The 26,675-nt window shown below is 42.1% G+C and overlaps 1 protein-coding gene across 1 annotated transcript in view; it reads left to right on the forward strand.

The window, feature by feature from the left end:
* The window catches only part of gmds (GDP-mannose 4,6-dehydratase), a 780,658-nt gene that overhangs the window by 125,894 nt on the left and 628,089 nt on the right, over window positions 1-26,675 (forward strand). Inside the window, exons 2-4 of the mRNA XM_068055307.1 lie at window positions 3,834-3,878; window positions 15,301-15,388; window positions 16,814-16,923. Coding sequence (XP_067911408.1) covers window positions 3,834-3,878; window positions 15,301-15,388; window positions 16,814-16,923 — 243 coding nt within the window. The remainder of the gene's footprint in view (window positions 1-3,833; window positions 3,879-15,300; window positions 15,389-16,813; window positions 16,924-26,675) is intronic.

Here is a 26,675-nt window from a genome sequence, read left to right on the forward strand (position 1 = left end):
CTCCATTACTTTTGATCACTGTTCCAGTGAAGCTCTGCCATCTTTATGCTGGGCACTCCAGCCCTATGAGCTTAACGTTGATTTCAATAACATGATCTAAATGTAGCCTCCATTGTCCCCACAACGGTGAGTGCTTGCAATGTTGGGAGGCTCTTTCAGGTTTGATAAGAGGGAAGGTGGTTTGGCATTTATGCCAGTTACCCGTCTTCAGAGCACCATGTTGGCAGTGGCCTAAACCCATTGTATAATCATGTTCTTTTACTTTTAATGGTGGATCCACCGTACTTGCATTTTGTTTGCATTTTCTGTTTTGATATCTGCTGCATTTGCAACTCTTCTTTCTCTCTCTCAGGTTTTGTTCAACATGGACATCTCAAGTCACCCCTCCGCCATGACTATTCGTTCCTTATGCCTGCATTATCTTTTGATGATCTTTTATATCACCTCACTGCTTACTAATAAGCAATTTTCAAGTCATTTAACACATTAACTGTATTTGTATTTGGTGTATCTGTTGGGGTTTTCCCCCTCTCCCACTTTTTTTTTAAATTGTTTTTGCAGACCTTCGAGGAGGCTCTAAAAATTAAGCTGCTTCGTTTGGGCACCAGGACACAATAGTTACTTTACTAAGAAACGGACTACTGTTCCCCAATATAAATAGCGAATGGTTCTGTATATGTTTTGTCATTTTCAATAATTTAAAATCGGGTTACTCAGGTGGCAGACTGACACTGTGATTAAAGTGCTTTTTTGTGATGAATCCATTTTCAGCTGTATTACTCAAACTGCACGTAGTTACTACTTTTAAAACGTTGCCTGACAGTGATGGTTCATGCCAGATTTTGCATTCGATATGCAAATATCTTTAAGGGAATCTTGAATGAGAAAAACACTTTGAGCGTAATTAGTGAAACAAGCGCAATGTGGAAACTGTCCCGTTCTACCTGAATACATCAGTGTATGTAATACTGTATCGTTGGAGTTATGAGTTTCAAAAAAAATGAAACTAGCCGCATTAGCAAGAAATTAAGTAGTTGTGATTATATTCTACAGGAGCATAGAGACCATATTCTTGAACAGAACTTTATTTTCTTTGAAGAAGCAAGCACTTTTTGAGGAGCACTTGCATTTTGCATTATTAAGTAATGGTCCAGCACTTTTGAATTTGTATATTCTGCTTGTATAGTTTGGAAGAGTTTTTGTTCTTTGCTGCTCTTTCCCACTATCTGTAAAGTAATGTTCCTATCATAGACTAGGAAATGAAATGAAAAGGCAGTTGGTGCCAGCAATGTGCCTCCATGTTCCAGTTTAAGTGGAAACTCTGAGAAACAGTCTGAGCAAACAAGGAGGGAGGAAGACTGACCAGGTTCATTTCTGATCTCTCTTACACTAACTGTGAGGACTGCCTTTATTAATTAAAAAATAATGAGAAATGATATTAGATATTGTCAATTGTTGACATGAAACAGATATGGTGTTTGCTAATTTAAAATAAAACACTTTTTCCACTTGACTTTTGCCATTAAGGTTAGTTCTTATTCTGTACACTCCTTATTTCTGGTTTTGTGGAAACTTGGCAAATTTTTATATTTCCTTTTGCAGCATTAATAGCCCATAATGTTTGTTTAAAGTTGGAGCCTTGAGATTTCTGAACTTTAAATTTGAGCAAACCAACATGTATAGTATTGTGCACTTTATATTAACTCATTCACATACACGTTTTGGTTTGCAATACGTGATATATGTAGTGAATGTTGTCACTTCACAAGATACCCACAGTGATGTACAGAGCTTTGGTTAAACATTTAGTAGTAACAAGTAGTTGCATCACAAAGTTCCAAGATCTACTGCATACCAAAATCCATTGAACCATCTGTGTGCACAGTTAGTATTCCGTTTTCATAAGTGAGAGTATGGATGGAATTGTGCCAGATACACTTTAGATGGAAAAATGACCAATAGGAAAGGATTAAAAATTGAAGTGTATGATGTACAGTTCAGTTTGAGATCTGCATTTATGCAGTGAAAATTAAAACAGGATATGTTTTCTTCAGGAGACTTGGAGACCAGGCCGAGTTTTAACGGCCAGGTCTCATTTTCATAAGGCTTCTGGGTTTCCCCACCAAGCAATGCAACTGCTGGTGTCCTGCCTACCTGCATGATGCAATCTCCAGTGTGAGTCCCAGCCAGCATTAACAACACCAGAGCATCTGTTCAAGGGAGGCTGCATTCAGTCGGGGCTCATTCACTGGTAGGAAGTCTGTATGTTCCTGCAGTTCTACCTTCCCTGCTCAAATACTGGCAGAAGCTAGTTTGTCCAAATAGAGATCTTCAGCTAGTTCACATGGCGTGGTGGAGGAGATCAGTCGTACTCCTTGATAGCATAACAGAAAGGGAAACAAAGCTTCAGACAGTCATTGTGCAGGATTCACTGCCTTTGAACGGGGAAATTGATGACATATTCTCATGCTTTGTTTGATATGAAAGACGGACTTCTGGCTTACATTCCAATATCCTACATCTGGTGCCCCCTATTTTGGCCACTGCTGGTGAGCATCTGTTCATAGCTGCCAGTAATCAGTCTCATATATAGAATCAAAGGTAGTGCCTCAGAACTGACTACATTCTATTTTCAAGACTGTCCTGCCTTGAGTATTTAGTTACTTCAATGATGAACTCTATATTAGACATAGCACAAATCAGAGCAATTGGGACTATTCCTTCCTGTTGCTTAATCCTTGGGTCACAAGATTTCCATTGCAGATGTCATGTTGGTACCACTCTTCTTCTGGTGAACATGGTTGGACAAGCACATAGGCCATGCCAGAGATGGAGTTACCCATCTGAATTGGAAGTATTAATTCAGGCAGTGATCTCCCCATCATGCCCAGCAACTCTCTCTGTACAGTGGCAAGGACATTGTTCATGTTATTTTAGTGTTCAACTTCCTCACGTAGTCAGTGGAGCTATTGACCTCTTCTGTCTTTTTAGGAAGAAGTCATGAAATCTCCAAAAATCTCAACATTGACTACAAAGTCGCAGACCGCAACGCTGTGAAAGACCACTGTTGCAGTTGTATTGACATTGTGGCCTCTTCACATCCAGCACATTGAACGGTACCAATACAATCCCACCAGGGTTCCCAAGCAATGTTCCTGACCTCCATGTTTCCTGTGCTACACCGATTAAAATAACATTTGGGTTTTAATTGCATCATAGGACCCCAGTTTACATATATTCAGGAGCCTCCTGCCTCTCCATAGTGGGAGACTTGTGGTCCCCGATACTTCCACTAATATTGCAGTGGGCTGAGAGTTAGAATACTACTACTGCCATTTTAAGTCCTCGCCTGACCCTTTCCTGTCCATCAGGGATGGGGTTAAAATCAAGGCCAGGGAGTTGCTGTTTGGTTGATATGGAATGTGCACATTCTCCCTGTAGGGGCAAAGCCCATTTAGCTATGTGCAAAGAGCTCAGGTGCATTTTGATAATTAGGGGCACATGAGTACTGATGGAGATTAACCAAATAAAAGTGTACAGCCTATCAGCGCAGTTAACTGGAAGTCTTCCTGCTGCTTGCAGGGTCACCCAAACCATAAAATCTTGGACTTGGTGGATTATTTGGAGCTACAGTGGTGGGAAAAATCTCAGTGACAAGATGCCCCTCTAGGTCCAAGCAGTAAGACAGGCTTGTTGGTCAATCATCAAACTCAGTCTGTGTTAATTTGTCTTTTTTGATTAGTTCAACAATAAAAATTGGACCTTAAATTTTAATTGTCATTTTAAACAGGAGTATAAATTTCTAACTTTTTTACATTTTTTGTCTCCTTTAGGATGGCTCGTATTTGGCAGAGTTTCTGTTGCAAAAGGGCTATGAGGTGAGAGAATGCAGACTTCACTGGCTGGTTTTGACTGCATTTACCCTGTTTCCTGTCTTGCTGTTCTCTTTCTGTTTTCTAGTGAAGTCCAGATAAATAATCTCAGCTGGAGAAAAGAACATGCACCATGGCAAACATTTTGTGCTAAGCCATGGTCTTTATTATCACCTCGGGCCTGTTGCTACATTTGGCTATTGGTTAGGGACATGCCTTGCACACTGTTCCATACAGTCAGATAAGCAACAACCTGTAGAAAGAGACAAAAATGCATAATAAATCTGAAAATTCCATTGTCGAATTCTTGATACATTAAAAACACCCTTTAGGAAATTAAACAATTTTGTGGGCCCTGCTGCACTGGAAGAGTTTGAGAGACTAGACTATCTGGTGCAAAGTCAATAGATGTACTGGATTACATGACGGGGTCTGCAATACCATCAATTGTCCATGTAAGCCAATATAAGAGAAAATAGCATTATCTAACTCCTTAAATAGCTCATTTCCCTTTTAACTTCCAAGATGTACAACCAGTTGATTATCAGATAAACCAGTTGATTTCATAAAAATTGTTAATGGTTAGAAATCCTCTTTAAATGCTCATCGCTTCTCTGCTGCCTGCCCTTTAAAATCCGTAAACTCCACTTTCCCCAAGTCCTACCTTGAGCTTATCACTGAGATATCCACCCTCCTTTCTCCCTCAGCCCGTACATTGAATCCTCACCGTTGATTTCAATTTTCATCGCAACTCACCTTGCCCACTCTCCTCTAATTTCATTGATCTCTTGTCCTCCCTTAATGTCCACATCTATCTAATAAACTTTTCTACCCACATTCACCATCACCTACTCGCTCTTTCCATCTGACTTAGCCTCTATACTCCTGTGGGCTTGATCACTGACAAGGCCATCTCTGACCATTTTCTTGTATCCTTCACCACCCACATTTCCCTATGTCCTACCAACTCCACTTCCTTCTGCATCCGTCCCTGGAATAAACTCACCCCAAGTCATTTACAACTGCACTTTCAAACTACCAAATTTTAGCCTTTGGCCCTCCATTCACCATGAAACCTCTAGTTGCTGATCTGCTCAAGCATTCTCTCTCATCTACTTCAATGTTCTTATCTCCATTAAAATGCCTATTCTTTCTCAACTTAGCTATTCCCCTTGATGTGACCTTGCATTTTTGCTGAGGTTCGAGGGCATTGAGCATATGTGCCGCACAGCTGGTTTATCCATCCATCCTTAGATCTTGCTTTTCCATCCTCTGCCAAAAGCACTTGCTACCCCAGGATCATCTTGGAGAGCAAAGATGAACCCTGCTTTTTTTCTACATTATCAGCAGTCTCATTAAGCTTCCTTCCCCTGCTCATTCCAACCTTGACTCCAAGAAATGTGAGAAGCACATGGACTTCTTTATCACTAAGATTGATACTATTCCTTTAGCTGCCTCTGCTATATTCCCCCTTCTCCTTTCTAACCAAGCTAAATGTCCTTCAAGGCTAACCCCCCTGTCCTAGCTTTGAACTTGTGACTTTCTCTAATTTCTCTTTGACTTCCCTTTATGCCCTCTCCAAGCGCATCTTGTCTGAGACCCACTTCCTACTCCTTTGACCCTATTCCCGTTAAACTACTGGCCACATAACATCCCTTCTTGGTATGCTAGCTGGCACTGTAAATGGTTTCCTCTCCTCAAGTATTGTCCCTCCACCCTTTGAAAACCACTGTCATCATCACCGCCTCAAAATTCCCACCCATGCGCCTCTCCTTGCAAACTTTCCATCTCCAATTTCCCTTTTCTCTCCTAAATCCTTGAGCATGGTGTCACCTCTTAAATATGTGCTCATCTGTTCTGTAACTACATGTTTGAAGCTCTCCACAGCACTGAATCATCTCTAATCAAAGTCACAAATTGCATCTTCTATTATTGTGATCCTGGTGCACTGCTCAATCTCTTTGTTGCCATTGACATGGTTCACCACAACATCTTCCTCCAAAGCCTCTCCTCTGTTGCCCAACTCAGAGAAAATTCCCTTGCCTGGGTTCATTCTTATCTATCAAATAGCGAGAGAATCACCTGCAGTGTATTTTCTTCCCATTTCTGCACTTACTCTAGTTTCTCCCAAGGATCCATCCTTGGCCCTTCTATTTCTCATCTTTTTGCTGCCCCTTGGCAATATCATCTGAAAACACATCTGGTTCCATTTGTACACTGGTGACATTTTACTCTATCTCACCACCACCTCTCTTGATTGCTCCACTGTTTCTGATTTGTCACTGCTTGCCTTTCATCCAACATTGGTTGAGTAGAATTTTCTTGCAACTTGGTCCCCACCGCAAGCTCCATTTTATGACCACTGCTTCCATATCTTGGAACTGTCGGAAACTGAACCAGGCCACTCGCATCTTTGGTGTCTTTTGACCCTACGATGAGCATCTGGCCGCATATTCACTCCGGCACCAAAACTGTCTGCTTCCACCTCCATAACAACGCTCAACTCTGGTCCTGCCTTAGCTCATCTGCTGCTGAAACCCTCATGACATGAGTATTTGAATGCTGTCCTGGCCGACCTCCCATCTTCCACACTCCATAAACATGTGCTCATCCAAGACTCTGCTGCCCATATCTTTTTTTTTTAGATTAGAGATACAGCACTGAAACAGGCCCTTCGGCCCACCGAGTCTGTGCCGAACATCAACCACCCATTTATACTAATCCTACACTAATCCCATATTCCTACCAAACATCCCCACCTGTCCCTATATTTGCCTACCACCTACCTATACTAGTGACAATTTATAATGGCCAATTTACCTATCAACCTGCAAGTCTTTTGGCTTGTGGGAGGAAACCGGAGCACCCGGAGAAAACCCACGCAGACACAGGGAGAACTTGCAAACTCCACACAGGCAGTACCCGGAATCGAACCCGGGTCCCTGGAGCTGTGAGGCTGCGGTGCTAACCACTGCGCCACTGTGCCGCCCTTGTTCACCCATCACCCATGTGCTTACTGATCTACACTGGTTTCTGTTCCGATAATGCCTCAATTTTAAACTCATCATTCTTGTTTTCAAAACCCTCCATATCCTCGCCTCGCCCACTCCCCATCTTTGTAACCTCCTCCAGACCCACAAACCTTTGCAATCTCTGCACTCCTCAAATTCTGGCCTCTTCCCCCTCCCTATTTTTAATTGCTCCATCATTGGTGGCCCTGCTTTCAGTTGCCTTGGTTCAACTAAGCTCTAGAATTCCCTCTCTAAACACCTCTGCCTCTCAATAGCTTTCTTCTCCTTTAAGACGCTCCTTAAAAACTATCGCTTTGACTAAGCTTTTGGTCATCTGTCCCAATATCTCCTTTTGTGGCTTGGTGCCTAAAATACTTTTATTGATAGCACATTTGTTACGCGCCTTGGTACGTTTTTGCCACATTAAAGGAGATATATGAATACAAATTGTTGTTACTACAGGCTGGATTTTGTGCTGGAGGCGAGGCTGCCGGCGCCAAGCCGAAAAGGCGCGGGAACCCAGCCTGTGCATTTTCTCGGCCCCCCGGACTGATGCTCCGGCCTTTTTGCGGCAAAGTTTTAGGAGGCGGGTTCCCCGTCCCTTAAAAGTCCAATCAGAGAGCTGAAAGCTTAGCCGTATTGGCAGCGTCACTGGGAGCAGTGGCCACTGCTGGTACTGCAGAGGTTTCAGCCCCAGGCCCAGCAGTGGAACCCTGGAACAGAGATAGGTGAGACGGGGTTGCTGGGGCCATTCTGGAAGGCCCGGCAGGATTGAGGGGGTGGTCTTGAAGTCCCAGGGGGTGAATAGGTTCCCGGTGGGGGACCTCTGTGGGCCACAAATTGCCCATGGAGGAGGGTTCCCTCTCCCATCAAGCCCGCAGGGAGGGTGCCTCGCTTTCCAAGTCATCCTCCCTGCGCAGCGGAGGCCCCTCCCACCCCCACTGCTGGTAGGATCCCAGCGATAGCGGGAAGAGGGCCCTAATTGGCCGCTAATAGGTCACTTAAGGGCCTCAATTGACCTCTGGGCAGAAAGGCCATCGTCGGCCTATCCCACCCTGGGGAAGATTGCTGGGAGATGGGGAGACAACAGGCCATCTGCCCTGCCATCCCTCCCCTCGCACCCCCTGCTCCCGCCACCCCCCCCCCGCCTCCGATCTCACCTCGGGGGACCCGTAAAATCCTGCCCTACCTTTGCCAAAATGTTATAGCCAGGGCTCTACCTGGTCATCTCACTCAACCCCGCCACTGCTTCTTGGTTAGCACTGCAGCCTCACAGCTCCAGGGACCCGGGTTCGATTCTGGGTACTGTCTGTGCGGAGTTTGCAAGTTCTCCCTGTGACCGCGTGGGTTGTCGCCGGGTGCTCCGGTTTCCTCCCACAGCCAAAGACTTGCAGGTTGATAGGTAAATTGGCCATTGTAAATTGCCCCTCGTGTAGGTAGGTGATAGGGAATATGGGATTATTGCAGGGTTAGTATAAATGGGTGGTTGTTGGTCGGCACAGACTCGGGCCGAAGGGCCTGTTTCAGTGCTGTATCTCTTAAAAAAAAATTTAGAATGAAAATGTAACCACTAAATAAAGCAGATCTGCTTTTTTTATTGATGCATGTTGAAGACAGGCACTATTAGATTTTGAATTAAAGTACTATACAAACATAGGAACTGATGTTACAACACTAACCTTTTTACAAAAACATTCCTACAAGCTTTCCCCTATGCAATGCAGTCAGGTGATAATGAGGTAACATTCCTTCCATTAGATGAAAGGCTTTTATTGGTTCACTAATGTTACCACTTGCGGTTGTTTGTTTTGGAACGTTACTTCAGCATAATTTTTTAATTGGCAGGTGTGCTGAAAATTACATACACTTTGGCTTCAGGACTTAAATAGAGGGACAGTTAGCAGCATAGTTGAGTTTGCACCCCAGGGGTAAGAACGTTAGCAATTACAGTTGAGGTAAAACATCTAGTGCCCCCCAAATATGGTAATTATCAGTTTAGTTTACAGATACAGCTTGTTGGATGAAGAACTTTAGTACACATCTGTAGCGTTGCATGAATATTATAATACATGTTATTTTGTGGAATCTCTTGCAGAAGATATTTTGCATTCATTTCCTATATGAGTTGTAATACTGTGGAATCTACATTTCAAATAATAATAAAGCTGACATCTGGTACTGGATGAGCAGAAATTTTCTCCAACTAAATATTGAGAAGAGCGAAGCCATTGTCTTTGTCCCCACTAGAAATTCTGAGCCCTAGCCGCCAACCTACATACGAACATATGAATTGGGAGCGGGAGTAGGCCACTCGGCCCTTCGGGCCTGCTCCGCCATTCAATAAGTTCATGGCTGAACTGATTTCTCCATGTTTCCACCTACCCCTGATAACCTTCCACTCCCTTGCTTATTAAGAATCTATCTGCCTCTGCCTTAAAAATATTCAAAGACTCTGCTTTCACCGCCTTTTGAGGAAGAGAATTCCAAAGACTCACGACCCTCTGAGAGAAACAATTTCTCCTCATTTCTGTCTTAAATAGGCGACCCCTTATTTTTAAACAGTGACCCCTAGTTCTTGATTCTCCCACAAGGGGAAACATCCTTTCTACATCCACCCTTTCGAAACCCCTCAGGATCTTATATGTTTCAATTTCAACTTCATCCCTCTCCCTGCAAACTCTGAGGCTGAATCAGATCGATTACAATTTTGGTGTTGCACTTGACTCCGAGATGAGCTTCCAACCACACATCTGCGCTATCACCAAGATTACCTACTTCTGCCTCCATAACATTGCCCCCTTCGCCCCGCCTCTGCTCATCTGCTCAAACCTTCATTCATGCCTTTCTTACCTCTAGGCTTTCCTATTCCAGTGCTGTCTTGTTCAGCCTCCCATGTCCCATCCTGCATTAACTTGAGCTCATCCAAAACTCATCAAGATCTCTTTGCTTCTCTAATTCTGGCCTTGTGCGCATCCCCCATTTTAATTGCTCCACTATTGGTGGCGTGCTTTGAACTGCCTGGGCCCTAAGCTCAGATGCTGTTCCTGAACCCCTCTGCCTCTCTCTCCTCCTTTAAAATGGCATTTAAAACCTACTCCTTTGATCAGGCTTTTGGCCATCTGTACTAATATCTCCTTTTGTGGCTCGGTGCCAGATTTTGTTTGATAATGCTTCTGTGAAGCATTTGGAACATTTTACTATGTTAAAGGTGCTATATAAATACAAGTGGTAGTTGTTGTTGTTGGCTGGGGTTGGACTAAGATTTTTGGAGTGTTTCGTTGAAGGTCTCAAACCAAAAACAGAAAATAACTAAATACTGAACACCCTTATGGTGTGAACCATCATTGTCATTCCCTATTGCAAATTCCATAACTTTGCCACCAATTGCCTTTATGTTACCTGGTCATCATCCCGAATTGAACCTGACTGGAATCCTATTTGATTCAGATCTGCGCTTTCGACTCGGTGTGCTCTCCATCACAAAGACCACCTGTTTCTGCTTCTGTAATATTTCTCATCTCTGTGCCTGCCTTGGCGCATCTGTTTCTGAAACGCTCATCCCTACCTTTATCACCTCCAAAGTTGACTATTCAAATATTCTCCAACAGCCCTACCATCCTCCACTCCTCAAACTTCATCGCTATGCTAAGTGTATTCTATTTCGCACCCAGTTCACTCATCTGTCAACCATGTGCTCGCTGACGTACATTGACTCCTGGTCATCCAATCCCTTCAATTTAAAATTCTCATTCTTATGTTTTAATGTCTTCATGGCCTCACCCCTCTTTATCTTAACTGCCTACAGCCCTTAGAGTTGTCTGCGTTCTTCTGACCGTAACCCCTTGTGCATCCCATTTTTAACCATGCCTTCAGTTGTCTAGGCCTTGATCTCTGGAATTCCCTCTCAAAACTTATCCATTTCTCAACAACAACAAATAACAGCTTATATTTATATAGCACTTTTAACGTAATAAAACGTCCCAAGGCGCTTCACGGAGCATTATAAAACAAAATATATCAAGCCACTTGAGATATTTGGTCAAACAAGTAGGTTTTAAGGAGTGAGATAGAGAAACGGAGAGGTATAGGGAGAGAATTCCAGAGCTTAGGGCCTAGACAGCTGAAAGCATAGCCACCAATAGTGGAGCGATTAAAATAGGGGATGCTCAAGAGGCCAGAATTAGATGAGTGCAGATATCTCCGAGAGTTGTGGGGCTGGAGGGATTACAGAGATAGGGAGGGGCAAGGCCTTGGAGGGATTTGAAAACAAGGATGAGAATTTTAAAATCAAGACGTTGCTTGACCAGGAGCCAATGCAAGTCAGCGAACACGGGTGACAAGTGAGTGGGACTGATGGGAGTTAAGACATAAGCAGCAGAGTTTTGGTTGAACTTAAGTTTATCTCTCTAGCTCCCTATTCTTTTTTAAAAGCCTTTTTCAAGCCCACCTCTTTGGCCAAGCTTTTAATTACCCTCCTAATACCTCCTCCTTTAGCTTGATACCCATTTATGCATGATTATGCTTTTGCGAAGCACATTGGGGCTTTATTTGAATTAAAGGCACTAAATAAATGCAAGGTGCTGTTTATGTGCAATTGGAAAGTTTGGCATTTTAGTGTCGGTCTTTCAAGATTGTATATTTTTTGACAAATATCTAGATATTTTGCTGTTAGCATAGCAAAATTGGAAGATAAAATAATGGGTAAGAATGCAAATAAGAACATTTAAGAAAAAGTACAAATTTAATAAGAACAACAATTCTGCAATCCTATGGAAGTTCATAGAAAGTAGTTGAAACCATAAACCATATTGAAAAAAGCACACCAGTGAATTAACTACGTCTTTTTTATAAACCATATGTATGCTGTGTGCATAATGGGTGCAGTCTTTCCCTACATTACAATAGTGGCTCCACTTCAAATTTCCTTAATAGACTGCATAGTGATTTTGGATGTTGCGAAAGATGCTATAGAAATGTATTTTCTTTCTTTGATTTTATTATTGTGTACTGGAATGTTACAGTACAACTTATGAACCATGATCCAAATTATTATGGCTGATCGTTCATTACACACACAAATAATAAAGCTTTTCAAATATAAGTTGTCAGAGCACTTGATTGTCCTTCACGCTCTAATCTTTAGTTGCACTGAAAGTAAACTGCCAGGCAGTCACATTCAGTGTAGATTGGCATCAGTCAACTGGTCTGATAGAATAACACATAGTAATTAATTCATTGGTATGCTCTTTAAATGAAAACTTCAGAGGAGTTCAGAATTGTTCTGATCCCAAACACATCATAGATTCTAAGACTTGATACTTCTTGCTGGACAAAGGAAAAGTAATATTTTGCAATTCTGTGTTTTTGAATAATTATTTTAGTTTAAATCTTTTCTCAGCATTTGAGGTTTTATTATGTAATTCATCATCATCATGAGTACATCTGATGTGCTGAATGCCTGCAGTGTAATCGGGAAGTTACAGGCCGAATTTTACTTTTGTACTGAAGGTGTGGGACAGATTGTGTCTTTATGTAGGTTTGATTGAGTTCTTCGCTAAGTAAGGAAGAGGGTTGATGTAGGTAGTGCTATTAACATTGTGCCTATGGACTTTCAGATGTGTTTGATATAGTAACACATGATAGATTTATTAGCAAAATGGGATTAAAGAGGCAGTGGGTGCATGGATATAAAATTGACTAAGGGACAGAAAGCAGAGAATAGTGATGAACCGTTGTTTTTCAGACTTAAGGAAGGTTTGCCGTGGTGTCACCCGGTATTAGAACCTCCACTCCTTTTGCTATGTGTAATTGCGTGAGCCTAGGTATACAGGGCGTCATTTCAATGTTTGCAGATGACACAAAACTCAGAAATGTAGTAAACAGAGAGGGGGTTAGTAACAAACTTTAGGAGAAAATTACTGGTGAAATGGGCAGACACATGGCAGATCAAATTTAACACTGAAGTGTGAAGTGATGCATATTGATAGGACGAATGAGGAAAGCAATATAAACTAAATGATACAATTTTAAAGGGGAGCAGGAACACAGAAACCAAACGCAAATCTTTAAAGGTGGCAGGACAAGTTGAAACAGTTGTTAATAAAGCAGAAGGGATTTTCAGCTTTATAATTAGAGGCATAGAGAACAAAAGCAAGGAAGTTATGCTAAACCTTTATAAATCACTAGTGAGGCCCCAAGCAGTCTAATTCTGGGTACCACACTTTAGGAAAGATGTCAAGGCCTTAGAGAAGGTATAGAGGAGATTTACTTCAATGGCACTGGAAATGTGGGACTTCAGTTACATGGAGAGGCTGGTTACGCTGAGATTGTTCTCCTTAGAACAGAAAAGGTTAAGGGGAAGTTGAGTTGTTCAAAAGTCCATGAGTGGTTTTGATGGAGCAAATAAGGAGAAAAAGTGGCAGAAGAGTTGGTAACCAGAAGATCCAGATTTAAGTCCATAGGCACAATGCCTCTCTAATCCCATTTTGCTAATAAATCTATCATGTGTTACTATATCAAACACATCTGAAAGTCCATAGGCACAATGTTAATAGCACTACCTACATCAACCCTCTTCCAGATCCAGAACCACAGGGGAGATTTTTTTTTTACAGAATCACAGAATTACAAAATTGTTACACTGCAGAAGGAGGCCATTTGGCCCATTTTGTCTGTACCAGCTCTCCGAAAGGGCAATTCACTCGGTTCTATTCCCCCACCTTCTCCCTGTAACCCTGCATAGTGGCGCAGTGGTTAGCACTGCAGCCTCACAGCTCCAGGGACCCGGGTTCGATTCTGGGTACTGCCTGTGTGGAGTTTGCAAGTTCTCCCTGTGTCTGCGTGGGTTTTCTCCGGGTGCTCCGGTTTCCTCCCACAAGCCAAAAGACTTGCAGGTTGATAGGTAAATTGGCCATTATAAATTGTCACTAGTACAGGTAGGTGGTAGGGAAATATAGGGACAGGTGGGGATGTTTGGTCGGAATATGGGATTAGTGTAGGATTAGTATAAATGGGTGGTTGATGGTCGGCACAGACTCGGTGGGCCGAAGGGCCTGTTTCAGTGCTGTATCTCTAATCTAATCTAATCTAATCTAATATAACAGTCTAATTCCCTTTTGAATGCTTCAATTGAACCTGCCTCCACCACACTCAGGCAGTGCATTCCAGACTTTAACCACTCTCTGCATGAAAATGTTTTTATGAAATGTGTTATGATCTGGAATACATTGCCTGAAAGGGTGGTGGAAGCAGATTCATAACTAACTTTCAAAAGGGAATTGGATAAATATTTGAAGGGAAAAACGAGTTTAGGGGGAAAGAGCAGGGGAGATGAACTAATTGGATGGCTCTTTCAAAGAGCTGGCACATGCACAATGGGCTGAATGGCCTCCATCTGTGCTGTAAAATTCTGTGATATGAGTTCATGGACTATCTCGAATTTCAGGAAAACCCAGTTATGTTATGCAGGCTCATGGAAAAAAAACCGTAAGTTATGAAAGTCTGAATATGAACTCCAGCTTTGAAGTCACTAGGAACAGGGGTAGGCCATTCAGCCTCTCACGTCTACTCTGCCATTCAATTAGATAATAGCTGATCTGCATCTCGACTCCAGTTACTGGTCTTTGCTCTATATTCCTTGATACCCATGCCTGAAAACATAACCATCTGAGTCTTGAAAGTTGCATGTTTCTACCAGTTTAAACTTCAGCAATATCCCATATACACCTGGAGATATTCTTGTCAACTTGAGCCTAACTTCTCTGAGCTTATATATGTGGGGTGCGACCCTACAAGGAAATAGTACACGCTCCATACCACCAACAACTAGCATTTATACACTGCCTTTAAAGTAGTAAAATATTCCAAGGTACTTCACAGGAGTGTTATTAGACAAAATTTGACACTGTGGTACACAGGAGATATTAGGACAGGTGACCAAAATCTTTGTCAAAGAGATAGATTTTAAGGAGAAACTTCTAGGAGGGGAGAGAGGTAGACAGGTGGAGGAGTTTAGGGAGAGAATTCCAGAGCAACCAGGTAATCTGCTTATGATTATAGTTTGGTTTGGAACTCTTAAGCATGACTGGGTTTCTGCAAGTGTCTTGACACCTAGCTGACCAAAAGATTCTATAATGGCCCATATGACAACATATAATACCTGTGTTACTGAAAGCATCTTTGCATTCGGGTGTAAGCACTTAGTTTTCATTGCAGTTACTTTTTTGGGAAGCCAATGAGCTGTTTTATGGGCTGTGTTGATTCTAAGGATACTCTGGTATTTATTGGCCTAGCAGAAGTTGTTCTGTTTCTCCTGCACATTTTGTCCTTTGAATTCCTAAGTTATTTTTAGGTCTGCTAATGCGATTCAATGAATGATGACTAATTTTAACTTTTTTTTGCTGTACGTTTCTTCTCAGGTGCATGGCATTGTACGTCGATCCAGTTCTTTCAACACTGGGCGTATTGAGCATTTGTACAAGAATCCTTGCACGCACATAGAAGGGAGTAAGTTCATACTTGTACATGGTTGACACTTGCCTTTTGCCATTAAACTGTTCCTTTGCCAAATTTACTTCCTTTTTTGCCTTTAGTTTCCTGTATGGCTACACTAATAAAAACTTTTTGTTTACTTGTTAATTAATAAGCATCCAGTTTGGTGGTTGGACAGCTTTTGAAGCACATTTTCATTTTCTCTTTGGATTTGTATTTATACACAGTTTTGCCACCTCAGTCCATCAGTAAAGCTGTAATAGTAGTTATATTTATTAGGGCTGATGTAAATTTTAAAATCTTTTTAGACAATTATGGTGATGTATAGCTAGCACCGATTCTGGTTGTTGTGAACTTAGCTTTTAATACTGTGAGGAATTTTCCTGTTAATTGTCAATAATTTTACAAAATCTTTTTGTTGAGTCTTTCATATTTTTTATTTCAGGTTGTAAAGCTTGTTGAACTAATTGATCATGATAGATTCTGATCGAATGCTTTATTTTTCTTGGAGTAACATTGAGAAACTACTATATTAAGAATATACTTGAAAATTTAACATTGCAAAAAATTTTAATTTGATGATTCTTATCTCTAACATATTTGCAATGTACTAAGTATTTTAATTAACAAATTGTGGTGGCAGTAGGAGCTGTTGTTGTGCAGCCACTATAGTCATGTCCAATGAGTTAATGCAATTATGCCAACTATGCAGAATTAATTGTATATGGTTCATCTTTGGTCGATAGAACAGTAGTTTAAGGGCACCATTGAATTCATGCGTGTAACAGAGTGAAAATATGGGACCTTAAAACAATGGGAAGGGTGAAGAGAAAAAAGTAAGTTATAAACAGGAAGTGTAGAAACAAACCTAGACATGAACTGGCTCTGGTCCAGCCCTTTTTTCTCTGGATAGTTCTCAATAAGGATATTGGACCACTGACTGACTACTTTCTGCTGAGGCATTAGATTATCTGTGCACTTAATTGTTTCCCAGTTTTTCCATAAATGTGCAAAAGTATAGTAAACTTTTGCTTTTTCTATCAATAATTCCTGTTGGTGGTTATTGACTCAAAGTTTTGAATGCTTCATTATTAACTTGTCATTAAAAACCTACCATTCATTTCTTTTAAAATTGTGCTTTAAAATAAAACATTAAAGTGATGACAACATTGTTTTCTCAATTAAACTGTTTGTTTGTTGCAGTAATATATAGTAGCCTCTCTTTAACATTCTTGGATGAACCACTACTACTCAATTAAGTGATATATTTTAATACTTCATTAATAGAGAGGCAATACAAAATAAACTGTCTTTTACACAACCTGACCTAATTTCAGTTTGAATTCAAGGGCAATGGTTTGAAGAATGATCATTGCCTTTATTTATTGATTTGCTAAATTCTAGACATTGCCGATACTAACTTGCACCTTCAATTTACAGATATGAGGCTGCATTATGGGGACCTCACTGACAGCACATGCCTAGTAAAGATCATCAACGAAGTGAAGCCCACTGAAATCTATAACCTGGGTGCTCAGAGCCATGTTAAAGTAAGTGATTTTGAACAGAATATTGTATTGCCCTTCAATTCATACAGAGAAAGTAAACTCGGAGCGTCTTGCATACCAAACCTCAGTCTGAACAATCCATAGTGTTTTAGGAAAATTAGGCAACTGTCTAATCATGCTAATACAGAAGCAAGTGCTGCAGATGTGGGAAATCTGAAACAAAAACAGAAAATGCTGGAAATACTGAGTAGGTCTGGTAGCATCTGTGGAGAGAGAAACAGTTAAAGTTTCAGGTTGATGACCTTTCATCGGAGTTCTGACACACAAGGACCATTGTCACCGTGTGAGATCGGTTTCCACAAATTCAACCATTCAGTAAAACTTGATCATTATCATTACCATAATATATACCTTGTACTGTGTATATTATGCAAGTAACATATGAATGTGTTGTAGCCAAGGAATAATTACGAAAACTATTTTTAACAAGGCAAATGCAACTGTTCAATTATAGAAGTTTCTATTAAATGCTCTGCATGCAGAAGGTAATACACAATAATTGTTTTGTGTCCTTCACATCTGTATTTTTGTAAAGGCAACAGTTACAGCTAAACTGAAAAATGTACTCTCCAACAATTTTCAAATTTTCCTATGTCCTTCTTTGCATCCTACCTGTCCTTCATCGGGCAGATTATTGGTGAAGTATAACCAGTATAAAAAAAGTTCTTCCTATTTAGTGAAATCCTTTGTATTGGACTTCTGCAAATGACTGCCTATCTCTTAATGTTGTGTTTTATTTTCCCAGTACCATTTGTTTGTTTTGTATGTGATGTATGACTTCTATGTTTGACTTCAGAGACGTCTTCTGTTTCAATAAATGGAATGTTCATCTGCAATATTTTCACATGTATATATTTGTGTTGGCTGCTGTTTCCCAGAAACTACAGTCCTCTATGAATCTCTCACTTCCAGTTAATTAAAAATGGGCCATTCTGAAAGTAGGAAAGTAAAATAATAGGAAATTAGCCTGGCTTCCTATAGGAAACACATGAAGATAGAAGTGACTCTTACTGTGTGATTACATACTGTAGCAGCATAATTTTCATAGAAATATAAACACATGTCATTGTGAAGTATGAAATTTGCCTCATAACCCATTTTTTGAAAAACCTATGATCATGAATACTCAGCATATTAAAATGAAGTCCATTTTAATGTGTTACCATTTATTTTGTTCACAGTGCAGAGATGTAATTTATATGATGCATGTCTAGTTAACAAAACAATAAAAATAGGTCCTTTTAGGGCAGGATGGTAGCATTGTGGTCCTGTAGAGTGGAGTGATAAGGCATGATTTGAACTAGTGATTGTTTGTTTGTTTATTAGGGGAAATGCCTCACTCTGGCCATCCTACTGAGGAGGGCAAGGCAAGGGCATAGGCTAAATGCTCTTTTGCAATGGCATGGTGACCCACCCACTTGCCGATCTTTTGATGACCATCTACAGAATTGTCTGGGAGAGGCCTAAAGCCAGGTCCCCTCTTGCCAATGTGAAAAAATAAAGGGAGAAAAATAAAATTAAAGTTGGGGATAGGGTAAAGAGAAACAGTTGTTAATGATGCATGTATTTTTAATAATATAGTGGTGAATATTAACTTAAGCAGGTTAAGTAAAACTTAATGTACAGAATCAAGAAGGGCTACTCACAACTGGAATATACTGGGCATTTCACTGTTTTCTCCATTATGTATTCCATCTATGTCACAACACCTAAGTATTATGGTATTTCCATCAATTGCATGGGAGAAATCTGACCCAATGCTGTTTTCATACTTGCACACCAACATCACAATATTATGCAGACCACATTTCAGACTTGAGTGCTTGCTTCTTTGTGTTTGTAGACAAAAATCAATGCCACTCTTGAATATTCCTCTGACTCTTAACCATAGGCACTTCTCCATGAGATCAAAACTCTGCTACTTGCTGTGGATGGGAATTTCTGTTCTTGTGAAACTACTGAACAATCAGGAGTTCCTGCCCATAGTGTGCAACAGAGTTTCGATTTGGCTAAGAGGAGAATCTGGGCAGCAGATTGCCAGAGTGAACTGGAGAAGAGTGTCTTTGTGAACTGGGATGGGGAGAATTAAAAATGGGTGAGTAAATGTGTCTTAAGGTGGGATAAGGGGGAAAATTGGAGCAAAGAGCTGGTATGAAATAGAGGAACATGGGAGCAGGAGTAGGCCATTCAGTCCAACAAGCCTGCCCCGCCATTCAGTATGATCATGGCTGATCATCCACTTCAATGCCTTTTTCCCACACTATCCTCATATCCCCTTATGTCATTTGTATTTAGAAATCTGTCAATCTCTGCTTTAAACATACTGCATGATTGAGCTTCCAGAGTCCCCTGGGTAGTTAATTCCAAAGATTCACAACCCTCTGAGTAAAGAAATTTCTCCTCATCTCTGTCCGAAGTGGCTTCCCCCTTATTTTGAAATTGTGTCTCCTGGTTCTAGACTCCTCAACCAGAGGAAACATTTTAACTGCATCTACCTTGTCTATCCCTTTAAGTATTTTGTAGGTTTCAATGAGATCACCTCTCATTCTTCGAAATGCTAGAGAATACAGGCCCAGTTTCCCCAGTTTCTCTTCATAGGACAGTCCCGCTATCCCGAGAACAGGTCTGCTGAACGTTCGTTGCACTCCCTCTATGGCAATAATATCCTTCCGAAGGTAAGGGGACCAAAACTGCACGCAGTACTCAAAAGTGCGGTCTAACCAAGGTTTTATACAGTTGAAGCAAGACTTCACTATTCATGTATTCAAATCCTCTTGCGATAAAAGCTAACATATGATAGCCTTCCTAATTGCTTGCTGCACCTGCCTGTTAGCTTTCAGTGACTTATTGACAAGGGCACCCAGGTCTCTTTGTACATCTACGCTTTCTAATCTCTTACCATTTAAGAAATACTCTGCCCATCTATTCCTCCTACCAAAGTGGATAACCTCACATTTTTCCACATTATATTACACCAGCCAGGTTCTTGCCCACTCACTAAGTCTGTCCAAATCCCCTTGAAGCCGCTTTGCATCTTCCTGACAACACACATTCCCACCTAGTTTTGTTTCATCCGCGAACTTGGAAAATACTACATTTGGTCCCCACATCCAAATCATTGATAGATATTGTGAACAGCTGGTGCCCAAGCACTGATCCCTGTGGTACCCCACTAGTCACAGCCTGCCAATGTTAGAATGACCCGTTTATTCCTAGTCTCTGCTTTCTGCCTGTTAACCAATCCTTAATCCATGCCAGAATATTACCTCATATCCCATTTTAATTTTGCTAACCAACCTCCTGTGGGGGGCTTTATCAAAAGCCTACTGAAAATCCAAGTATACCATGTCCCCTTTATCAATTCTATTAGTAACATCCTCAAAAACTCCAACAGGTTCGTCAAACATGATTTGCCATTTATAAGTCCATGTTGACTATGCCCAATCAGATCATTATTATCCAAGTATCCATTTATCACATCCTTTAGAATAGATTCTAGCTTTTTCCCAACGACTGATGCAAGGCTAATAGGTTTGTAATTCCTGCTTTCTCTCTCCCTCCCTTCTTAAATAGTAGGGTAACATTTGCAACCTTCCAATCTGCAGAAACCACACCAGAATCTATAGAATTTTGGAAGATGATCACCAATGCATCTACTATCTCCATAGCTATCTCTTTCAACACTCTTGGATGTAGAGTTTCAGGTCCTGAGGACATATCCACCTTCAGACCCATTAATTTCTCCAGTACAACCTTCTTACTAATACTAATTTCCTTCAATTCCTCATTCCCCCTAATCCCTTGGATCTCTAATTCTGGGAGGTTTAGTGCATCTTCCTCAGTGAAGACAGACACAAAGTAATCAGTTAGCTTCTCTGCCATTTCTCTATTCCCCATTATAAATTCTCTAGACTCTGCCTGTAATGGACCCACATTTGTCTTAGTCAAACGGTTCCTTTTTACGTACATAGAACATAGAACATAGAACATACAGCACAGAACAGGCCCTTCGGCCCACAATGTTGTGCCGATCCTTTGTCCTCTGTCAAGGACAATTTAATCTATACCCCATCATTCTCCTTTATCCATATACCTATCCAAAAGCCTGTACCTGTAGAAGTTTTTACAGTCTGTTTTTATAATTTTTGCTAGCTTACATTCATATCCTATTCTCCCTTTCTTTATCAGTTTCTTCGTCCTCCTTTGCTGTATTCTAAAATTCTCCCAATCTTCAAGTTTACAACTATTTCTGGCACCTTTATAGGCCTTTTAGTTTAATCTTATACAATCATTAACTTCCTTTGTTATCCACGGTTGACTGCCTTTACTTTTGGGATTTTTGTGCCTTGAAGGAATGTATAGTTGCTGTAAATTATGTAATATTTCTTTAAAAACCAAGCATTGCCTATGGACTGTCATACCTTTTGATGTATTTTCCCATTCCACCTCAGCCAATTTGCCCCTCATACCTTCATAATTTTCTTTGTTCAAATTTAACACCCTGGCTTCAGATTGAGCTATCTCACTTTCAAACATAATGTAAAATTCTATCCTATTATGGTCACTCATCCCTAAAGGTTCTTTTACAACAAGATTATTAATTATCCCTTTCTCATTACATAAAATTATCTCTAAAATAGTTATTAACATACCATTTGTTTTTGCTCCATGACCTTCTGGTCAGTTATTCTCTGTGACCTTGTCCTATCAACACCTCTTTTGTTATCTCTTGCCCCACCCCCGCTTTACTTGCTTAAAACCTGTTACATTTCTAGCCTCTGCCAGTTCTGATGAAGAGTCACTGACCTAAAACGTTAACTCTGCTTCTCTCTCCACAGATGTTGCCAGACCTGCTGAGTATTTCCAGCATTTCTTGTTTTTATTATCTAAAATAGCCTGTTCTCTAGTCAGTTCCTCAACATACTGCTTGAGAAAACCATCCCTAACACACTCCAGAAAGTCGTCCTCCACAGCATTAGTGCTCATTAGGTTTACCCAGTCTATATGCAGATTGAAGTCACTCATGATTACTATATTACCCATGCCACATGTTTCTCTAATCTCCTGATTAATACCGTGCCCCACACTATCGCTACTGTTTGGTGGCCTGTAAACAACTCCTACCAATGTTTGCTGCCCCTTGCTGTTTCTTAGCTCCACCCAAACAGTTTCCCCATTTTGTTCTTCCGATCTGAGATCCTCCTTTATTAATGTACTGATCCCATCCCTTATTATCAGCACACACCACCTCCTTTTCCTTTTTGCCTGTCCTTCCTAAATGTCGAATATCCTTGAATATTCAGTTCCCAGTCTTGGCCACCCTATAGCCATGTTTCTGTTATGGCAATTAGATCATACCCATTTACCTCTATTTGGGCCTTTAAATCATCTACCTTGATGCTGCGTGCATTCAGGTAGAGTGCCCTTAACCTTGTCGTCTTGACATTATTCTGCATTCTAAGCCTAGTTGATGCTTGCCTTTGTTTCGCCTGCCTTCTAATGTCACTTGCTACTTTCCTACCTCATGTTACCAGCTTTACTTCCTTCCAATTTGAGCTATCCCTCAGTTTCCCATCCCCTGACAAGCTAGTTTAAACCCTCCCCAACAGCACAAGCAAATCTCCCTGTGAGGATATTGGTTTCGGTCCTGTTAAGGTGTAGCCCGTCCATCTTGTACAGGTCCCAGCTGCCCCAGAACCAGTCCCAATACCTCAGAAATCTGCTGCCCTCCCTCCTGCACCAATTCTCCAGCCACGTGTTTAAACTGGTACTGGGAAGAAGATTGCCTGATAATTTGAAAAGGAATTATTAGAGTCGAGGAGTGCCTGTGTGAACTCAAGAGATTAAGAGTAGTACTGGAGCAACTGGATGAGGTAGTGGGGGCGAGACAGAAAGGCTCTGGGCTAAATTTTGTGCCAGCAGCAGGGCCCTCGGCACTTGGCCGAAAAAGTGGAGGGAACCTCGCCTCGGCCAATTGGAGCCCCCCTGTGCTGATTGTACGGCGCCAGGCCAATTAACAGCCCGGAGCGGGATCCCCGTCCCTTTAAAGCGGTGGCCACTGCTTGTACTACAAGAGATCTTGGACCCAGGCCCAGTCCTGGAGTCCAGACTCCAGATGAGTGAGGCCCAAGGTGAGTGAGGCAAGGTTGTCGGGTCCAGACCGACAGGTCCCAGCGAGGGGTGGGGTGAGTGTGGCTGTTTAGTGCCAGGGAAGGTGGGGTTCAGGGAGGAGCAGGCTTTCCCAATGGGACCCTCCGTCGGTCACAGATTGCCTACAGAGGAGCCTCCCTGCCCAAACTCACTGTAGGGTCACCTCATTTTACTGGGTGACCACCCCACGTGGCGGAGGCCCCCCCCCCACCCCCGCCCTCGCTGCTGGTTAAATCCCAGCAGCAGCAGGAAGAGGCTCTTAAATGTCCAGTGATAGGCCATATAAAGGCCTCAATTGGCCTCTGGGCGGGAAGACCACCCTCAACAAAATTACATTGCGACAGGCCCTCCGCCCCCCGCCTCCCGTTGCAATTCTGTGGGGTGTCCTGTCTCCGGGGGACCCATAAAATCTGGCCCTATCAGTGTGAATTTATTGGAAAAGGAAGAGAGAAGTACTTTCATACCACTAATAACTGTATAAATGATTTAGATGCTTTAGCCATGGGAAGCATCAATACATATCAATAACAGTCTGCAATTTCATTGCAAGGTATGAAAGAAAATTCCCGCTTTTTTTGCTGCACAAGTGATGAAATGTTGGCTGTACCTGCAGCTTATTTTATGACAAAGCATTGTACTATAGCATTTTTAATATAACTACATGTGATGGGCCCACACTCAGGGCTGTCTTTGACTTTATTTTGTGAAGCCGTTACTCAGCGTTTTCATGTTCTTGGGTTGGCATGTGTGTGCTTCACCTTTTTAGTTTAAATTTGATATTTCAAATGAGAAGTGTTTTTTAATACTTCCCATAATGTGCTGCAATGTGCCTCCTCAATGGCCAGATATAATCTCTGGAACAGATTGTTTGGCTGCCTGGAAGGTTAGTTAGTTTAGAGAGGAAGCTGATATAGCAACCCCTTGAATAATCCTCTTATTAAGAAAAATGATATGGAGGTTTTAGTCTAAACTGTAGATATTAAGTTTAATTTTTCTCAGGGCTTCTACTTTACCCTGTCTGATATACTTATTTTTGTCATTTTTATTTCTCTATGATCACTTTCATTGTCCATTTGTTATACTATGAGTAATGTCCTCCATTTTTCTGTCCATGTCACTAGTTTCACCAGACAAATTTTACTTCCATCTTAAGTGCTCTTCCTCATCCACTGCCCCTTCGGCTTGTTCATTCCTTTGGGAAGAGGGGATTTTTTGCATCTGTACTTTTTGAAGATAAATGTTCAATTTAAAATGAGGAAAAGAAAGAAATTTCAGCACTAGCAAATATGTTGGCAAATAGAAGGTTAGCATCTTAGGCCTGTTTTAAGAAGCAAGGGCCAATTTTCCTTTCCAGCCTCCAGTCAGGTGAAAAAACTTTAATTTTTCAGTCTGGGTCATTTGCATGGGAAGCACTCCCTCCTACAGATTTTCCCAAGCAGCATCTTGCACTGGATTAGATGAGTATAGCTGCAGGCCTCAGGGTCTTCCAACACTGAAGCTGGCCACCAGGGTCAGGGCCCTTTCGCTACTGCTGAGGACCATCCTTCTAAACATTGAAGAGGATAACTTTCATCAGGACTCTATTTTCAGGGTGCCTCTGGGACTCTTTCTGGTTTGAGGAGAGCCAGGTGTATCTGCCTTTGCTTGGGGGAGGCCTAAAGGAGGGTGGGAGGAAGGGTACACTCCCAAGAAAGATTAAAGGTGTGTGGCTCTGACTTCCTGTCAATCCTTTATTTGGCAGTTCAGTCGCACGACAAAGCCAGGGTCTGCATTCTCCAGCTTGTGCGGAAGCTGCTCTGCCACCCTCAATCTCCTCTTCAACTTCCTCTTCTTCCTCCTCTCCTCCTCCACATTAACAGCCTTCTGTCACCATGTATAATCTGTGGGAGGATTAGAAGTGGGTTATAATGGCTGCCTTTGCCAGGGCTGGGATGCTCGATTGGAGGAATGGGTAGGGGAAGCCTTGGCCCCTGTGCTGGTACATTGAGAAATAGCAAGTGTACAGGTACTTACCTGACAACCGTTTTAGCACATAATTGCAGATTTTCACATGATGGGTACAGAGGATATGTTTCTTCCAGATTTGTATCATTTTCTGTCATCCATGTCTGTCTGGTAGCTCTCTCGCCTGTAATGCAGAAGATCATAGGTTCAGGCCTCACTCCAGAGACGTAAGCACATAACCTAGGCTGGGACTTCACTGCAGTATTGGGGACCGCTGCATTGATGGAGGTACTTTCTTTCAAATGAGATGTTAAACCAAGGCCCTGTCTGCTCCCAGGGGCGGAGGTTCGAGATCCCGTGGTACTATTTGAAGTAGTGCAGTGGGGTTCAAGTTCAAGTGGGGGAGGCGGTGGCGTAGTGGTATTGTCACTGGACTAGTAACCCAGAGACCCAGGGTATTGCTCTGGAGACATGGGTTCAAAACCCACCACAGCAGAAGGTGGAATTTGAGTTCAATTAATAAATCTGGAATTAAAAGCTAGTCTAATGATGGCCATGAAACCATTGTCGATTGTTGGAAAAACCCACCTGGTTCACTAATGTTCTTTAGGGAAGGAAATCTGCCGTCCTTACCTGGTCTGGCCTACGTGTGACTCCAGACCCACAGCAATATGGTTAACTCTTAAATGCCCTCTGAAATGGCCGAGCAAGCCACTCTGTTGCACCTAACCGCTACAAAGTCAATAAAAAGAAATGAAACCTGACGGACCACCCGGCATCCACCTTGGCACCGGAAACGACAATGGCAAACCCAATCCTGTCGACACTGCAAAGTCCTCCTTACAAACATCTGGGGGCTTGTGCCAAAGTTGGGAGAGCTGTCCCACAGACTAGTCAAGCAACAGCCTGACATAGTCATACTCACGGAATCATACCTTACAATATCCCAGACACTGCCATCACCATCCCCGGGTATGTCCTATCCCACCGGCAGGACAGACCCAGCAGAGGTGGCGGGACAGTGGTCTACAGTAGGGAGGGAGTTGCCCTGGGAGTCCTCAACATCGACTCTGGAACCCATGAAGTCTCATGGCATCAGGTCAAACATAAACAAGGAAACCTCCTGCTGATTACCACCTACCGCCATCCCTCAGCTGATGAGTCAGTACTCCTCCATGTTGAACAGCACTTGGATGAAGCACAGAGGGTGGCGAGGGCACAAAATGTACTCTGGGTGGGGGACTTCAATGTCCATCACCAAGAGTGGCTCGGTAGCACCACTACTGACCGACCGAGCTGGCCGAGTCCTAAAGGACATGGCTGCTAGACTTGGTCTGCGGCAGGTGGTGAGGGAACCAACAAGAGGGGAAAACCTACTTGACCTTGTCCTCACCAATCTGCCTGCTGCAGATGCATCTGTCCATGATCGTATTGGTAGGAGTGACCACAGCACAGTCCTTGTGGAGACGAAGTCCCGCCTTCACATTGAGGATACCCTCCATCGTGTTGTGTGGCACTACCACTGAGCTAAATGGGATAGATTTCGAACAGATCTAGCAATGCAAAACTGGGCATCCATGAGGCGCTGTGGGCCATCAGCAGCAGCAGAATTGTACTCAACCATAATCTGTAACCTCATA

This window comes from Heterodontus francisci, chromosome 2 (genome assembly GCF_036365525.1).
Source record: "Heterodontus francisci isolate sHetFra1 chromosome 2, sHetFra1.hap1, whole genome shotgun sequence".
In the NCBI taxonomy this organism is placed as follows: domain Eukaryota; kingdom Metazoa; phylum Chordata; class Chondrichthyes; order Heterodontiformes; family Heterodontidae; genus Heterodontus; species Heterodontus francisci.